General features: G+C 39.4%; 2 protein-coding genes across 6 annotated transcripts; both read right to left on the minus strand.

Annotated features, from left to right (window-relative positions):
* Positions 1-3,380: 3,380 nt before the first annotated feature.
* Positions 3,381-5,285, minus strand: LOC109006969 (F-box protein At5g51380-like). The gene has a single exon (XM_018986433.2). The coding sequence runs from the start codon at positions 5,048-5,050 to the stop codon at positions 3,623-3,625; it is 1,428 nt and encodes a 475-aa protein (XP_018841978.1). The 5' UTR covers positions 5,051-5,285; the 3' UTR covers positions 3,381-3,622.
* A 1,311-nt stretch (positions 5,286-6,596) lies between these two features.
* On the minus strand, positions 6,597-18,299 carry LOC109006968 (glycosylphosphatidylinositol anchor attachment 1 protein). Of its 5 annotated transcripts, XM_035693694.1 has the most exons (8): positions 18,076-18,299; positions 17,875-17,966; positions 17,685-17,784; positions 10,853-11,711; positions 10,552-10,685; positions 7,712-8,526; positions 7,488-7,530; positions 6,597-6,992 (listed from the first exon to the last, which is right to left on the minus strand). In XM_035693694.1, the coding sequence occupies exons 1-7, from the start codon at positions 18,165-18,167 to the stop codon at positions 7,505-7,507; spliced, it is 2,118 nt and encodes a 705-aa protein (XP_035549587.1). In that variant the 5' UTR covers positions 18,168-18,299; the 3' UTR covers positions 6,597-6,992; positions 7,488-7,504. The 5 variants fall into 5 exon arrangements, with proteins under 5 accessions (XP_035549587.1, XP_018841972.2, XP_018841976.2 ...); XM_018986427.2 differs by lacking the exon at positions 7,488-7,530 and having other exon boundaries at positions 6,598-6,992; XM_018986431.2 differs by lacking the exon at positions 6,597-6,992 and having other exon boundaries at positions 7,001-7,530.
* Between the last annotated feature and the right edge of the window lie 988 nt (positions 18,300-19,287).

Here is a 19,287-nt window from a genome sequence, read left to right on the forward strand (position 1 = left end):
TAAATTTAAATTTATAGCAATTTGTAATTTTAAATTTAATTTAGCGTTTACGATTTGTAGTTCATTGTATTTAAATTTTAGCTTTTTAACTTATTTTTTATCGTATTTTAAATTTTTAATTTTTTAATTTTTTTTTTAATATTTTAAAAAAGGTGGGGCAATCTGAATTTCAGATGGGCCTTGGATATGAGGCCCACGGCCCAGACCCAATATGAGTAGGGCAACTGGGGTTGCTACTGGGAAGCCCACTTCATTCCGATCAAAGTCGGAGTAGCTTTTGACCTTCGACTTGGGTCAAAGTCGGAGGTCAAAGGTGGGCATTCCGACTCCGTCGGAGTCAAAGCCCACCCCTATATGAGATAAGATAATTTGTGTAACTAAATTTCGTAGATGAGATAAAATAAGTTGAGATGGAAGTTAAAAAGTGAATAAAATATTGTTAGAATATATTTTTTTTAATATTATTTTTATTTTAAGATTTAAAAAAATTGAATTATTTATTTTATTTTGTGTAGGAATTTAAAAAAATTGTAATGATGAAATTAGATGAATTGAGAAGTTTTATGAAAACAAACAAGAATTTAATTGGACGCAGCTCAAGACCTTGGTTAATCAGCCCAAACCCTGGTCCCCCAATAACAGAAAAAGGAACAAAGCATAGGGGAGAGATATTTCATGCATCCGAGTTGGGCAAAGTTCAAATCTTGTTCAGTGCTTGCCACTCTCCCGTAACTAACCCAAGCCCAGTTCTTCGTCTAACAGGTGTTACAGGTCCATCCAAGCCTAGTACATAAATGTTACAATAATTGAAAGAAAAATTCTATTCCTAAGCCTCATACATCACACACCATTTTTTTATGATTTTTTTAATTTTATTCTCTTACTAAATATGTAATATATAGATTATGAGTAGAATAATTTAACTATTTTAAGAATAATAAAACCAAAAAAAACTTTAAAAAAATTTAAAAAAAATAAAAAAATTTTGATGTGTGGTGTATGGGCTTATGAATAGCAATGCTCTGATTGAAACGAAGGGGAGGACGCTTTCTGGATTGAGAAGTGAAAACATCAAAGATTGAATAAAAAAAAAAGTGGACGAGTTAGATTTTTTACATAACTGCACTAATTACGGTCGATACGTTCAAGCTGGATGCATCGTTATGTACTAAGGAAAGCTAATATACTGTATCAATCCAAAGCATTGATAGATATATATATATATATATATATATATATTATTCATAGGGGCACGCCGCACGTACACATATATCTCGTATGAATATTAAAACTTTCCTGTTTTGTGTTTCATAGCCATTGGACTGCATCCAGCTAGATCCTCAAAGCATTTGAAGGACTAACCTTTTTGTCATGAAAGACCAACTATTTTTTAAAGGTTTTGGAAATGGTTGAGTACTTTTGTTTTCAATTCACGCGATGACTCATGATCTAAGTTCCTAGTTCCCTGCTATTTATCTCGTATTTCTAGTAAATAGAGTTTCAGAAAGGGAGGGGACTGATCTTCAAAATGAAAATGACTTCATTCATATCCAAACACTCTTCCAATGCTTCATCAAAGTGATTTCAGATCTCCCAAAAAGTTTTGATCTGTCCAACCAAATGACGCAAAGACCAGAAGGCGAGGAGGACTTGCCCACGGTTCTTTCAGGCATGCTAATATTAGGCGGTAAAAATGGGAAGGTTAACTACTAACTATGGTTTGTTTTCAAGACTAAAATCCAAAATTTTGAAAACTTTTCATCTTATTATTACAACTTTCTCAAATTTCCATACAAAATAAAATAAACAATTCAACTTTTTCAAATCACAAAACAAAAATAATATTAAAAAATATATTCTAATAATATTTTATTCAACTTTTTAACTTTAATCTCAACTCATCTCATCTTAGAAAACAAACGAGGCCGAGGTTATAAACTAAGAAGATGGAGTACCCATAAGCAAAATAACAAGCAACCTAGCAAGAGGCCTAGATAAAATCCAAGGCAAGGAGAAACCCTAGGGATTGGCTCAAGTGGTAAAGACCCTCGTGTTAGTGGTATGCTCCCTCCAGAATTAAAGTTTGAATCCTCTTGAATGTAAATAATTTCTAGGGGCCATCGGACTGAGAGAACTTCCCCTTGAATTACCCGAGGTGCACTTGCAAGAAAATTCTTACCAAGGGCCTCTGCACCCCGAGATTAGTTGGAACTTTGTTCTCGGACACCCGGTGCCAATAAAAAAAAAAAAATCCAAGGCAAGGAGGAAATGCCAATGGCTCATTACAGGCACGTTAACATTCAAAAGCGAGTATAAGAGGGTGAATGGAAAGACCAACTATTAACCAAGGGATGCTTTAAATCGGGGAGAGCAATCCTCAACCCACACTGGAAAAAAAATCACAGCTAAAATAGTTAAAAATGAAGAACTATTCCTTTCTGTGCTTGCAGAATGTGAAGCAAAAAGTTATCCTAAAAGTGTGTATATAAGAGTTGGATTATCTCAAATTGTCTACTTTTAAATTCCATAGCTAGCAAATCTTCAAGAATTTCCATTTTTCATTTGTCCATTAAGTTTAACATTACTACCTGATCTTCAACCTAGATGGATCAGTGCCGAGCAAAATTTTGTGTGTGTGGAATATCTATATACAACCTAATGAACTTCCACAATCATTATTGTATTATAATATTGTTTGTATTCAAGGATACATCTTACTGTACTTGCAGATCAATTCCTGATGTTGGCACCGTTGAGCAAAACCATCTAGAAAGTCTACCTCGGAGATACAACTATTCTCATGTAAAACTAGGCATAATACGTTCTACTAGTTTTTTTGTGAAGCTCAAGTATGCTTCTATCTTATGACATCTAAAACTTCAGAACGAAAATACTTTTAATTTATAACTAACCATCTACAAGCTAACGCATTGACCATGGAAATTGAACAAACCCATGGCATGCATGTTTCTCCACTCTTCACCAGTTATCTACAACTAAAAAACTAGCGTTGTAATTTACAAGTAAACAACGATAAGTACCATTCTTGAGTCTAATTATCTATGACCCCTAAATGACTATAACACCTAGAATTTTTTCTTAATGACACCAACAGGCAATGTATCTGCCTAAACCTTCAGCGAGCAGATCATATTATTACTTGCAAAAGAATAGCACTCAATCATCCACAGAATAGAATATGTTGCTTTGTGCCTCAAGCATAGACCAACAAATGCTTGGGCTTGTATTTTATGAAAGAACTTTTTAAAAAATAAAAAAGGAAAAAGAAGCTCTCATAATCAGTCGAAGGTAAGATGTCTGAGTAGCATGAATATGAATCAAGGAACATGCAGCTCTCACAATGCTTAACTAGTGCCAAAGAAGAATCAACGCAACATGCTTCAAAAGCTCAAAGTTCACTAGTGTGATAGATATTATTTAATATTACACAATCATATTCATAATTATTCACAGAGCCAGAAGTCTCTCCTTGTGTTCCATGAAATAAGCAATATAAATTTACAAACATACTAGAACAAGTGGAGTGATATGTACCCGTTTCGCTTGAAACTTCTATCAACTTGAACAGCAGACAGCTGCTCTTCTGCAGCATGTTCTCCGATTAAACAATAACCTCAATAAACTTAGTGGATGCCCATGTCCTCGCAACATCAGAAAGCTTGCTTTCCTCAACCTGCATCCGTCTCAATTGTGGAGAATTCAGAACAAATAGCTCCACTGCCTCAGCCTCAATTCCACAACAGTGCATAATATCAACATTCTTTAAGCACTTGCAACTCTTAAACATAGAGACCATGGCTGCATTTGTAAGCCCTTTGCACCCTCTCAACCTCAAATCAAGAATATCATTACACGAAGCTAGCATTGAAATAAACTCCTTATCAAATAACATTTCATTAAAAGACAAATCCAATTTCCTCAATTGCCTCAGATTCTGCCCCAATGTGGCAAGCAACCCCGGTTCTCGTTCCACAACATCACAATTTATCAATGCCAATTCTTCAAGCCCAGAACTCATGGCAATCCCAAGAGCCTTAAGGCCTTCACCAGTGACAAGGCAACAACTTTGAAGCCTAATACTCAAAAGACCCCGGAAATTTAATGCAACAGCCGAGAGGTGCTCGTTATTAAGGTCGAGTGGTAATCGAAGATCAAGTTTTTGCAAATTGCACCTGCACTGGCTAATGAACCTCAGCAGACCCTCTCTGCTACCACCATCATAAACCAAAAGAGAACTCAGAGAATTGCAATTCTCAGCCAATTTTAACAGCACCCCATCGACAATACTCCTACAGGTCCTGAGCTCCACCTCTTCAAGACCCTGTAAGCACCTAACAAAGGACGAAAAAGAGCCTCCGTCTCCAACACCTCCACAATTCCGTAGCTGCAATTTCTTCAGCCTTTTGCAGCTTCTCCATAGCCAACTCAAGCCCCAATCATCTGCTCGAATTCCAGACAAACAAAGATTCTCCAAGCCCAATTCCGCATCAAAATCCTCATTTTCCCACGACCCATATTCCCAAGCAAACTCAATTTCTCGTAATAGGCCTTCCCCAGAGCATACGAAGACTGATAACTCCTTTAAAGCAGGAAATTTCATAACCCAAGTGAAAAGGATAGGCCTAGAGAGATTGATACAGAGCGAGGTGAGGTGGATACAGGTTGAAGAGAGAGAATTCAAGGAAGAAAGAGAGACCGGGCCTGCCAAGAACCTTAAATTATGAAGCTTGGAACAAAAAGTAGAGACTGCGAGGAGGAGGAGGTCAGAGAAAGTGGCGGCTGTGGCTGCGGGTTCAGAGGAGAGGAGGAGAGAGAGGGAGAGAAGAGAAGGGTAGTGGGAGAGGAGGGAGGAAAGGGAGGGGATTGTGGAATTGTGAGGGGTAAGGCGGAGAGAGAGGGAGGTCGTGCAGTTGCGGTAGAGATAAAGCCAGCGCTTGGAGACCAAAGAGACTGACAGTGAATAAGAGGGTGACGGTGGAAGTCTCTGAAAGATTTCTTCAAGGAGCTCGTCGCATAGCATGTTGTCCATCTCTATATCTCCCTCTTCTCTGTTGTTCTTGTTCTTTCTAGTACTCCGTCGTGCTTGGTTCGAAAATTCAGAACATCAGTGGTGTTTCTTATCTGTTTTGGATGTCAGAGAGAGAGAGAGAGGAATCGAGAGGGAGAGGGACAAGGGTCGAGAGAAGGAGGGGCGTGAGGAGCGAGAAGAGGGGAGGAGTTGACATGAGCCGGTTTGCGTAAAACGCTAATTGGAGAAGTGTAATGCACGTTCTTATTCGAATGAAGTAATGCAGCTTAAAGCCTTAAATACTAAGAAGCCAAGCAATTACGTACCGTGTTTTCTTTAATACTTTTTCCCCAAATATTTGGAGAGGGTGATTGGACGAGTGAACGAAGATAAAAAAAGTATTTTAGCACTAATTTAAATAGTGAGATGAGATAAAATAAAATAAGATAATTTTAAATGGATTGAGTAAAATATTCTTTTTAATATTATTATTATTTAAATTTTAAAAAAACAAAATTATTTATTATATTTTATAAAAAAATTTAATGATAAAATGAGATGGATTAAAAATATTTCTGTATCCAAACACTAGTTTATGTGTTGCTGAAATTTTATTATTTATTTGAGGTCATATTAATCATCCTAATTCCTTAAAATAAATTTATTTTAAGGAAGAAATCAATGTTTTAAATGTCTGATATTGTATTTATTCCAATCGATTCTATTTTCCCAATATTTTTCTTTCCACTTCAATTTAATTTTGACTCACGCGCTTCAAATGCGGGTGGGAGTGATAATTTCTTATATACATAATCCAACCGCATATACACAGCTACTCCAAGTTCCAACCATTTTTTTTTATTTTTTATTTTTTATTTCTAATCAAGTTCCAACTACTTTTTTATATAAATAATTATCTCTCACCGTAAATAGGACTGGAAATTAAAATGGCACGTTGTTAAAATAGACCATGTCCAAAATCAGAATTATGCCGCCACAAAAAATAAAATAAAATAAAATTATCCACCCTTGAATGGATGATTCTGTGTCCTTACCAACTATTACTCTCTTCGGCTTTCTTTCTTTTACAACTCTTGTATGTCTTCTAGTTCTTGTGTATATTACGTGCAATCCGCATCACATTCACTGGGAGAGCCCATGCCCCTTTAATAGGTTGTGTGCACTAATCATCAAAATGAATCCAATGATGCTGACTAGTTGAGTGATGTCTTTCAATGCACAACCACCACAAGTCTAAGAGAGGCATCAATCCGATTTCCTATAATTTTCTTTATCTAAATACTTTCTATAATTTTGAAAGAGATATAGACACAATATCTAAACCGATACTATTTAACTTGTAGATATGCATTGTTCATTAAATGCAGCCTACAAACTGTGTCTTCCTCCAAATAACAAAAAGTATCATGTTCACGTTTTCATACCCTTAGGATAGTGTTAAATGGAAAGAAGACAGCTACATCCATAAATAAATTACACAAAAACAATCCTACAAATTGATGTTGCTTCATCTGATCCGTTAGATTTACTTTATAATAAAAGTAACTTTACAATGAATCACATCAAACTACGTCAGTTAGTATGATTATTTTTGTATAATCACTTTGTAGCTAGAGTATTTTCCAAATGAAAAAGGCATGCAAATATTATAATTTCGTGGTATATTTATTTGTACATCTCCACCAATCAATTGCAAAGAAGTAAAGCTCATACCGCAACAATCAATTCTAAAATTTCATGAGAATCGACTTTCTGCTATTCCTTGCTCTCAGTGAGTGCGGAATATGGGCTTTTATTTTTCTGCCTTCAATCATCAATGGTCTAAAGGATTGGAGCATGACCCTAAGCAAACAAAGCGTCCGGTCCTTGTCAACCTCTATTTATCCACTTTGGACGCGAATGTCATCTCTTTCTGTCACGTCAACCGAAAAGCCCATCTCATCTCCAAATAGAAAAACAGTGTGTACCCGAGTGAGAGAGGGAGAGAGAGATCCAATCAATATTCCCTATTGGTAAGTACTCAATATTGCACTGGTGCAGTAGTGAAGAATCTATATTTACTTTTTAACCTAACTGGCGTGAATCCCACCCCAATAACATTGGTGCTAAGCAAAAACCCTGCTAAATGGATTTAAAGAATGATTTAACACACCGTAACCAATGAAACTAAACCTTAGGACACCCACCTCTCAGTTGGGAAATTAGTGCTCTCATGTTCGGATTGCAGGTCTCACCATTGGCTGAGGCTCAGCGCATATAATCAAAGCAAGCTCACTCACTAAATGGGCATTCTATTATTGACAACCCTCTGATCAATCATTCTTAGGTATAATGTAGAACCTCAATTAAAATGGTGCATGCCAACCAACCCGTGCCTCAGGAGTGGCCCTCTGTGTTCATGATACTAAACTGCTCACAAAGATGGAAGATTATATACCTGAAGCACCTCCTTCTCTATGACCTAGTTCTCTCAAACCAGCCTGCTGTCAAAAGTGAGCAGTTTACACAAGAAGACAATAAACATTGAGATTAAACTCCTTTTAATCTTCTGATTTGTATGTCAAATAGAGCAGTGATACACGGTAAAATTGAGAAAGGTGTGTCAACAAGGATGAAATAAAACATGAATGCACAATACCCAGCATGGCAGGTGAACCATACCTATATAGAGGTAAGTCGCACTGCTCCATGACCAAATGGACTCCAACCAACTCCAGAAGTCACCAACGGTAATGCCTCCAAAACCTTCAAATGCACCTTTCAGCACAAAAAAACCGGCTGGTGGAAACCCAAGAAAACCCAAAGCCAGATTACAAGCCACCCTCAAAAATTTTCTCAGCTTTCTAGATCTAATATCAAGCTTCAAAGGTTGAGCCATCAAACACATTGGGACCATTAGTAAAGCCCCAATTTCGGCAGTAGCAAAGTTGATGACTGACATGAGGCACAGACCAATGAAAGCAGCTGAGATAGTCACCGATTTCAGGAGAGTCCAATCTCTTTTTTGCGGTTGAGAGGGCCTGCCATAGGAAAATGAAGAACCCAAAATCAAGCTCAAGATTGGCAGGCTGAAGCTTGAGAGCAAAACCCAGACTACAAAGCTGGTTGTTGGAGTGCAACTGGGTATTTGACAGATGAAATATGGAAGGAATGAGACAACAGCACCCCACAAGTGAACTAAAAACACTTTTTTTGCTGCATTAAGCCATTTGCATGATCTCGGAGTGATGCTAAGTTCATCAGTAGCACTGGCTTGAGGAGTGGACTTGTCGATTCCAAAACTAGGATCCACTTTATGAGCATCAGCATATAGAGAAGCTGCAACCACCGGCAGTGATGCCACAAGGAGTGCAAAAGCAATCATGTAGACTCCAACTGATACAAATTTACTAGGTGATGTTAAAAGGTACAGAAAAAATGACTGGTGAAACTTCTCGAGGAGGTTGTTTACTGTTCGTATAACTCCTTCAATTAACCTGCACCGACAACATGAAAACCTTCAGTCTGACGACGCGACAGTGAGTCTTTCACTTTTAACTCATGATCATAGATAAAGAATAACACAAAATAATGATTAAACAAAGAATGATGAAAAGATTATACCAAATAATGATACTTAATACATTGGCAATTTTTTTCTTTTTATATGACAACGACATAGACTGTACAAGCAACATGTCTTTCTACCCGACGAAACCCCTGATCCGTGTAACACACCCACATTACACAATCAGGTAACTCGTCGGCTTTTCACCGATGGGATGGGGCCCTTAGAAATTGTTCACACCCAATGATTCGGACCTTACACCTAGGGAAAGCATACCCACCAAGACCAAGGCCTTTACCCCTAGAGCCAAACTCTAGGGCCTTTGCCAGTTTTTTTTTTAACTAGAGGATTTGATCAAAACAAGAACAATTAAACACTCAACAAGATAAGTTTCTTGGGCTAACAATCAAGGTTTTAAAATTCGTTCCGTTCCAGCCGGAATTTTCCATGCCGAAACAATAACCGGCATAGTGTAGGTGGGTATTCCGTCCCAAATAGAATTCTGGACGTTTCGGTGTGTTTGGGCCCATTCTGGCCGGATTCCGGTATTCCAGTTGGAATGGACATTTCGATGTTTGTCATTTTTGTAAATAAGTTGAAACGGATGGCATTCTCGTAATTCCAGTCATTTTTAGCTTCAGCCCATTTCTTTCTACTTTCCCCTTCCCTGTGAACAGTTTTCAAAACCCTAGATCTCTAAAAGTATTTTGCTGTGACCCCGTCTCCACACTTTGACGATCGGCGCCAACACCACCACCACACCGTCGCAGCTCGAGCCTCTTGTTACTCCACATCATCGCAGCTATTGTTGCGCGATCCGCTCAGCCGCAACTTGTGTTCCTCCACCGCAAGTTGACGTCCACGATCCACCTCCACACTCCACTCCCCACTTCATACCGCAAGTGTTAAATTATTAACAAGCAACTTTATGGATTGGAGATCCCCCTTTTGCTCTGTGTATTGAGAATCTGAGATCAATGTTCACACTATTATGATTTTGTAATTGATCAAGAACCTACATAGAGCCCCTTGATAATTCCTGAGATTACTTCTCTAATCTCCCTCTAAGAGTAAGAATACTAAGCTTACTTATCAAAAAGAAAAAAGAACACCAAGCTGTTTGTGAGGCCTCTTGGGTTTTCAGAACCTTTGGTGTAATCCATTGATTTTTGTTTTCTAGAAATAATAAATATAGTAATGGGTCTAGGAATCGAATGAGAGTCCTGGTATATTTGATTCAGGAGCCCTATGGTTTATTTTGGAAATACAAACCTCTGATTTAATTGACCAGAAAATGGTAAACTGACCATACTTTTCAGTATCATGTATGCAGTCCTTGGCAAAGGCAAACTAACTAAAGCACTGATGAAGATGTGTGATTTTTTTAACAGTTGGATTGAGAACTTAGAAGTACTATTGAGTTTTTCAAGTATGTATGTTTTTAAGACTTGTATCGATTTTATTTTAGAATATAGTTTTTTCTATATATATATATAATTTATCTATATATCGACTATTCCGAAACGGTACACTGAAACGTACCATTATCGAAATATTTCATTCCAATACCTCAACCAGAACGGTCACTAGAACGGAATTCAAAACTTTGCTAACAATTGAAGATGCCTTTAATTGAGTATGACTGGAATTTTCCAGCCCAAATCGATTAAACAGCATGAGTAATAAGCAAGGTAATAATAGATAACTACCCCCTAGCCCCGGAAAAAAATGAGAGAGAGAGAGAGGGAGAGAGAACACTGATGGTTATTTGAGATTAGAAAAGTATTCAACTCAAGCAACAAGTCTTCTCCCAACAGCCAACAGACTAGAGTTTTGATGTCCAGGACGCAATCCTACCAGTGGCAACTACTAAATTCCTTTGACTATATCTCCCATAAATTTGAAAGAAAAAGTTACAACTGCTACTCTGAATTAGATGTAAATGAGGACTGACCTGCCACCTCGGAGAAGGAAGTCATTTTTCCTTGCCTTGTTATTCAAAGCAACTCTGGAAGAAATTTCCATAGTAATCGCATCTATCTCATAATCACGAAAAGCACCATGAGGACCTGTAGGAACACCCAAAGCCTGACAAAATAAAATTGACATTAGGGATCAGAGAGAAGAAGACATAAACCCTTCATTTTTTCTTCTCCAATCAATCTGAAACCATAAATAGTATCAGATGCCACCAGTCCCGCCAAAAAAGGGGACACGGTAGATTAAATGATTAAATCGACATGAGAATAAACTACCTGGTAATACAGCGAACTTGCAAGCGTAGCAGCGCCCTCAACATAATCTTTAGCTGGGATACCAAACTTCCACTGTGGGTTTAAGCTTTTAGCCACATGTCCTAGTGATTGGAGTATTTCACCCAGAATCTTGAGCCATTTGCAATTAATTAAAGACCGCATTTTCTCCACCTTTACTCGCAAACCTTGCCTATGAACTGCTAAATAGTTGACGATATTGATGAGGTCTAGGTTTGGCATCTGTCCATTGGATGCTTCTGCATAGATGCTAAGACTATCCTCAAAATGTTCACTTCCATCAGTAACCTTAATTACAAGGGCTGTAGCCATAGTCCCAGCACGTCTAAAACCATCATTTATCTTTCTTTCTGTGACACTGTTCTCTTTCAGTTCATTATGAACATTGCTCACAGGACAAATTTCAGCCTTTAGAGCACTTAATCCACTAAATACAGGCATGTGATAATCTCTTAGCCAAGCATTGACAGCGGCGTATTCCCCATATCTCGAATCCGCAACAAGCCATATAATATCCTTAGCCAGCCAAGTAACTTGGGTTAGCAAGGAGAACACTGAGTATGCAATGCCCAATGACAAAGCCTCGCCCGGACCAACCTTTAAAGAATTGTAAGGCGTCACCAAGACAATGGCTTCTTTCCCATCACCACGCGGCGCTCTTATTATTCCAACAGTGTTAAGACCATGTGATATACAACTGACGTTCTCCCGAGTTGATCCAGAATCGGGATAAGAGAAAAAGTGCAGTGGATGAAATTGATTCGAACGAGGGTAGAACTTGTGATAGCTAATCTCAGCACCCAGATCAGACATATATTCAGCTATCAGTCTTTGACTTTCTCTGCATTTATTCAAAAGAGGTAAACACAGAATAGCAAATAAGTCAAACTGTAGGGATTAGGTTGTGCACGGAGGATTTGGAATTATGAAATTTTTTTTTTTATAAGTAAAATAAGACTTTATTAAATCACCAAAATAACACGATACAAAGAAAATGCCCCTGTTTATGTAGGCATGTTGGAAACTAGGAATTCATGAAGGTCCATGCCATTTAAGTCAGCAATAGCCCAAGTACAAAGAATTCTAAAAAATAACAATATTAGCTCCTCCACAGATCTCTCTTTGTCTTCAAAAGTCCTCTCATTTCGTTCCTGCCATAGACACCACATAATACAGATAGGGATCATCTTCCATACTGCTTTAATCTGTCTCACCCCACGGATAGAATTCCAACAAGCCAATACATCCAAAACTGTTTCCGGCATCACCCACGCCATATCCATCCTTTTAAACACCGCGTCCCAAATAGCCTTAGCTATCTCACAGTGTAAAAGTAAATGATTTACCGACTCACCCCCACTTTTACACATACAACACCAATCTGCAATAATTATCCTCCTCTTTCTTAAATTATCCGTAGTGAGGATCTTTCCCAAAGACGCTGTCCACACAAAGAAAGAGGCTTTGGGAGGAGCCTTATGACGCCAAAGATTTCTCCAAGGAAACTGTATCTCTAGTTCTTGTGTGAGAACCTTATAGAAAGATCGAGCTGAGAATACCCCTTTCCCTACAGGATGCCACCACAACTCATCTTCCTGCTGAATGTTCGGTCGAACAGAATATAAGAGGCTATAAAATTCTGCAAAACTTTCCATCTCCCAATCCTGTGCCGCCCGGTTGAAATTGATGTTCCAGTAAATGTTTCTACCTGAGACTGAGACTTCCATAACCTCCGCCACTGTGGCATCTTTGTTACTTGCAATCAAGAAAAGAGACGGAAACATATCTAATAAAACACTGGTACTACACCATGCATCCTTCCAAAATCTGATCTTGACACCTGTCCCCAAGTGCAATCTAGTGTATCGCTAGAAAACCTCCCATCCTCTTCTAATGTATTTCCATAGCCCCATACCCGTTGTTCCTCTAACTTCTCTGGTACACCACCCCTCCCCTAGATCACCATATTTGCTTACAATCACAGTCTTCCATAAGGCCTCTGGTTCCTTGGTATATCTCCACAACCATTTACCTAGTAAAGCCACACCCAAACCGCCATTGGAGATAGGCCGACATACCATCTCCCACTTAACTAAGTGGAATCTAAACTCATCTCCCAAACCCCCCCACAGAAAGTCTCTCTGTAACTTCTCAAGTCTACCCGCCACACTTGCCGGTACAGGGAATAAGGATAAAAAGTAGGTGGGAAGGTTGGAAAGTGTACTTTTGATTAAAGTAGTCCGACCCCCTTTCGACAAATACATTCTCTTCCACCCTGCTAATCTCCTCTCTACTTTTTCAATCACTGTATCCCATATCATACGAGACTTCGGTGCTATACCCAACGGCAATCCCAAGTAAGTCATAGGTAAAGACGCAATTTTACACCCCAGAATGCCCGTCAAATCCCTTATATCTTGAACTTCTCCAATCGGTACCAACTCGGATTTATCATAATTCACTTTCAAGCCAGATACTGCTTCAAAACACAGCAGCAATGCCTTCACCGCCCTCAACTGAGCGTGATCGGCCTCACACATGATAAGCGTATCATCTGCAAACAATAGGTGAGAAACAGTTGTAATACCCCTACTCGGTGATCCAATCTGGAAACCACTGATGGAACCATTAGTCACTAAGGCTGAGATCATCCTACTCAATGCCTCCATAACAATAACAAAAAGTAAAGGAGATAACGGATCCCCTTGTCTCAAGCCACGAGAGCTTGGGAAGAAACCCTCTGGGCTACCATTAATCAACACCGAGAACCGTACCGTAGAAATACACAATCTGATCCATGACCTCCATCTCTCACCAAACCCACACCTACCCAGTAAATAAAGAAGGAAATCTCAATTAACATGATCGTACGCCTTTTCCATATCTAATTTGCACATAATCCCTGCTTTGCCCATCTTCAATCTACTGTCGAAGCATTCATTAGCGATAAGAGCCGCATCAAGGATCTGTCTACCCTTAACAAAAGCATTATGTGGTTTGGAGATAATCTTCCCCAATATCCCACTTAATCGATTTGCAAGCACTTTTGCAATGATCTTATAAGCACCATTCATTAAGCTTATAGGCCGAAAATCTGTGATCTCAATGGCCCCTACCTTTTTAGGGATTAGTGCAAGAAAAGTAGTGTTAAGACTTTTCTCAAACTTTCCTAACAAGAAAAACTCTTGAAATACCTTCAAAAGATCCGCTTTGATCACCTCCCAACACTCTTGGAAAAAACCCATAGAGAAACCATCCGGTCCGGGAGCCTTATCTTTTGCCATCTTTCTTACCACTTCAAATACCTCTTCCTCTTCAAAAGCCCTCTCCAATCTGGTAACATCCCCTGGTTCAATAGTGTCAAAAGCCAAACCATCTAAAGTAGGCCTCCAACCCACCTCTTCCGTGAGAAGCTTTTTAAAGAAAACAACCACATGGTCTTGGATAACCTCTTCTTCTCTATTCTCAACCCCTTCAATTCTCAGCACTTCAATGTTATTATTTCTTCTATGTGAGTTTGCAATTCTATGGAAAACTTCGTACTCCGGTCCCCTTCCTTCAACCAAAGAGCTCTTGATTTTTGGCGCCATGAGATTTCTTCCTGTAAGATTAACCTCTCAAGATCAGCAACCAACAAAACTTTTTGTGCTTGTTCCTCTTCATTTAGTGACCTCCCTTCTTGTAGCCTTTCGAAATATTGAATTTCCATCAACTTGGAATTTTTGTTCTCCTCCACATTTCCAAAAGCTTGTTTATTCCACTCCTTTAGATCCCTTTTTAAGGCTTTCAGTTTGTTTGCAAAAATGAAACTGGATGTACCTTCAAATTGATACGAAGTCCACCATCTTTTAACCCTTTCCACAAAACCTTCTGACTTCAACCACATATTTTCAAACTTAAAATACCTTATGTTGTTACGAACACCTCCACAATCCAATAGAATAGGCCAATGATCCGAAGTTATACGACTCAAACGCTTTTGCCATACATCCGGAAAATGGCTTTCAAACTCAGGAGAAATCAGAAAACGATCCAAGCAGGACCACGTCTGATTATTTGACCAAGTAGCTGGGCCCCCTGCTAATGGAAGATCTACCAAGTTTAAATCAAAGATAAACTCTGAGAACTCCAGGCTTGCTGGTCTCAATCTTCTACTTCCCAGACTTTCACTCTGGAAGCGCACCACATTGAAATCCCCCCCAATACACCAAGGGAGGTCTCACCAACTTTGTACCCCTGCAAGTTCATCCCATAATATACTTCTATCAGCATCTAAGTTAGGCCCATACACTCCTGCAAATGCCCACAAAAAATCATCTGATACACTTTTAAAAGAACAAGCTACCATATATCTCCCTATGTACTCCTCCACTTTCTCTACTACCCGTCTATCCCACATTATCACTACTCCTCCCGAAGCCCCTGAAGAGACCAAATATACCCAATCCACATAAATATTACTCCACAAACTCCGAATAATCCTCCTACTAATCAACTTCAGCTTTGTCTCTTGTAAACATACTATGTCCGCTTTCCATTCACGAAGTAGACGACGAATCCGAAGACGCTTCTCTACCTTGTTTAGACCCCGGACATTCCAAGATAAAATCTTATGCTTCATTGGAGAACATTCAGCCCCTTCCCATTTGCCTTATTCCTACTAGAACTTACTTCCGAGTTCATCGACCACATTAATCTTTTTAATTCCCGACTCTTCTTTGTGCTCCCCCTCTTTTCTTGATGATGGCCAGCTTCCATAGCAGTTAACAAGGCTATAAACTGCTCCTCATACCCAACACACTCAATTCCCACAACATGTTGAATTTCTTTAGCTTTATGTATAACCCAATCTGATGCTTGTTCTGGAAAATAATAATTTAATGGGGTAGGATTCCCCATCTTATTATTCTGGTTCTGAAATTCACTTCCCATAGAAAAATCCTCCAAACCACACGGGATGAAAAGTTCATCTTCCACATAATGCATGAAGTCATCTGAGTCTTCTTCAACCTCAGCCAACTCGAGGTCCTCTACTGATCTCCCCGACCCTGCCACTGGACTCACAGACACCCCAGCCTCCCTCGTCCGCGAGGTCTGATTCTCCAGCGCCGAAGGAACCCTAGCTTCTACGCCTAACAGGGGATTTTGAGCACAAGACTCCGGCGAGACCACACCGGCGACCCCCACTACCTCCGCCGGCGCCGTCTGTAGCCCCTCAACCTCTATCGGCACCGTCTGTATGCTTTCCGGCACAAACCCAAGCCCGTGAAGCTCGATGGAACGTATCGGGCTAGAACTCGGTTTCGCGAGTTCTGTTGACCCGGATCCAGACCCGTTTAATTGGGTCCTAGATACCGACCCGCCTGAATGGGCCTTAGACTGTGGTCCGAAACCATGGGCCTTAACATGAGACGGCCCAGCCCCAAAATGTTCTTGTGATTTAGCCCGGCACCAAACGTTCCATCCTTTTTTGTATTTTCCTTTCTGTTGAGCCTTCTTCCGAGTGAAACTCAGCCCATCTTCCTTCAGCTTATCAGCTCCCTCACTTTCCTTTATTGAACCGACAAATGCTACTATAGTAGCCATATCCTTCTGCAATGCGCGTAGCTGCCCCTGCATTTCCAACAACTTCCTTTGCATTTCCCATGACTGACACTCGACAGAGGCCCTGCCATGGGCATGGTTCACCGTACCAACACGTTGCCAACGCCCCTTACCTCTGTCCAAAACTTTCGCACCAGCCAGCTTCTCCTTCGCAGCTCTCGGTATCGACGTTGCAAGGACCTCCTTATACGATCGCTCATAGTGTTTCAATTTCCCTCTTCCATCACTCGGTTTGGCTCCTCCATGCAGACCACCTTCCTTGGTTTTTTCTTTCCCTTGCTCTACCAAAGCCTCCCTCATCTTCCTCCATCCCCAACCATTCTCTCCTTCTGGAATACATAGCATATTTCTTCTTCCCCCCTGACTATACTCGGATATTTCAACATATCTTCCATTCCTATTTTCACAACGTTGAGCAATAAAACTACAATACCCCTCACGTGTTGCCGAGTATACCTCCTTTTTTCTGCTCAAACTCTCCTCTAACACCTTCCCAAGCCAATGAATAGAGGAGAAGCCCAGCAACACCGAGTTTTCTGTCTTCCAGCTTCTCTCAGTAATTCTCAGACCACCACCTCTACATAATGCTATAGTGAAGCATTTAGACTCAATAACTAGTTCTATAACACGACCCATCTAACTATCACCAATCAACCCACGTTGGTGAAGCAGAATGAATCAAGAACTAGACCAAGAAACAAGAACCAGACCAAGAAAAAAATGCATGTGCACGGAGAGAAAATTTTCTAGGAGAGAGAATAAGAAAAGACAAAAGCAGTTTCGTTAAGTATTATTATTAAAGACTTAATCTACCCTATGGTACGGATAGCATGTAATTATAAAATAAAACAAAGTGAAAACAAAATATGCAAGGTGACAGTATAGCAAGCTGCATGATAACACAGATGGCATGCTTTCTCAGCTTGTGATTGAGTCGATGAGAGTTTGTATCGCTTGATACCGGGCTAAACAAGCCAGTCTCAATCCCATTCGAGCCAAATAGCCAACCTTAAGAGCCTACCAAAATAATCTACTCAGCTCGGCTCTGTTTAGCTGTTTAACAAAAACTAAAAATCTTTTCCACAAGCTAAAACTAAACCTCTTTGATGTTAGAAAGTAATGTTACGTGATCAAATAGTTTGTATTAGAGAGCCAAAACTAAATCAGCTGAAATTCACACTTGAAAAGAAAAAAAGAAGTAAACGCGTACATGCCACTGCCCACAGGTTTCGAATCCAAACTGGTTAAACTTTTCACCAGTCTATTTGCCTCCGACACTTCCTGACTAGAGAACATGGGATTTGCAGAACCTGCGAAATAGAAACGAGTAATTTTTTAGCTTAATTTAGTTCGTATAATAGAAAAAAGGAGGAAAAAAATAAATCTAAGTGGAAAAAGACCTGGCATGAGGGCATTCTCGGAAATGTAGGTGTTCTTGGCGAGAACAGGAAGCAGCAGAAGAGTCAAAACCCCTGCTGTGCAGCAAATCACACTGAAACGGAAACAGCAGACGCTAATTTAACTCCAGTTCACCAGATTCGAGCCGAAAGTGAATGAACAAATCGAATAAGTGAGGGATAATGGAAAAAAAAAAAAAGTACCTAAAGAGGCAGCTGTGGGAGATGAGGAAGATCCCGAGGCGCACGATTGGGCGTGGTTTCGCTTTGGGGACCTCGGCCTCGCTCTCGGCCATGACTAGATTGGAAGGTAGTGTTAATGGAAGGGGAGATTTGAAGTTGAAGACGCTCTGATGGCACTGAGGTTACCGGCGTTTACTTTTGGGCTTCGAGGCCCGAAACAGATCTGGATTGGTCCAAAACTCATCTCGGGTACAGCAGTATACCAAAAGATAATCATGCAACAACAACAATATTTTATAAAAAAAATATAAACTAATATTGTTATATGATACATTATGGGTGAGTTTGGATAGACAGGTTTGATGAAAACACTTAGTTTTGATTATCTAAATATAATATTTTATCTCTTAAGTTTTGAAAATATCCACTTACATTTTTTACAAATTATATCATCTCATTTTAACTCAAAAATCTTACTATTATTTAAAATATATAATCTTATCTCATCTAAACTGTCTATCCAAACTCACTCTATATCTATTGCGGCAATTGCACAATTCATGGTTACAAATATATTTTCTTTATCTATTTTATCTTAAATTTATAATATGATGTACTGCATCAAACTATATTAATTTGTAAATTTATTTTTGTAAATAAAGCATTTTTTATTCTAACATCTTTGAAAACCGGCTACCTCAATGTTTACAAGGAAATAGCAATGCTATTATTGGATCTTTTATATACTATCTTCATGAGAAAATGATGGATGCAGGAGACTTGGAGCAAGGATTGCGCATGTATGATCTACGTGGAAAATGAAGCGGTGCGTTTTGCACAAACCCACCATTCGGATTACCTCCTCCATCTCTGAAGCTTCCTCATACCTGATATGGGTTTCTAAAACCTAACATCCTCATCTCCCTCCTCCATTCTCACTGTCATCCATATCCGAAGCGCAGCCAAGACCCGAGATGGGTTTCTAAACCTAGAAACCCTAACCTCTGCCATCTCCCTCCCTCCTCTGTGTCACGACCCAAAGATAGGTTTCTGAAAATTGTGGAAATGTTTGACGGCCACAAACTCCCATTTACATCGATCCCTGCGAAGGTTCTCTCTCTCTCTCATGTTGATTCTGTTTCGTTCTTGATCAAAAGGGTCAAAGTTAATTCATGTTGAGTCTGGATTATGAGCAATTTTTCCTAAATTATGACCTGCCTTGTTTGCCTATTT

The sequence above is a fragment of the Juglans regia genome, chromosome 1 (genome assembly GCF_001411555.2).
Source record: "Juglans regia cultivar Chandler chromosome 1, Walnut 2.0, whole genome shotgun sequence".
NCBI lineage: Eukaryota > Viridiplantae > Streptophyta > Magnoliopsida > Fagales > Juglandaceae > Juglans > Juglans regia.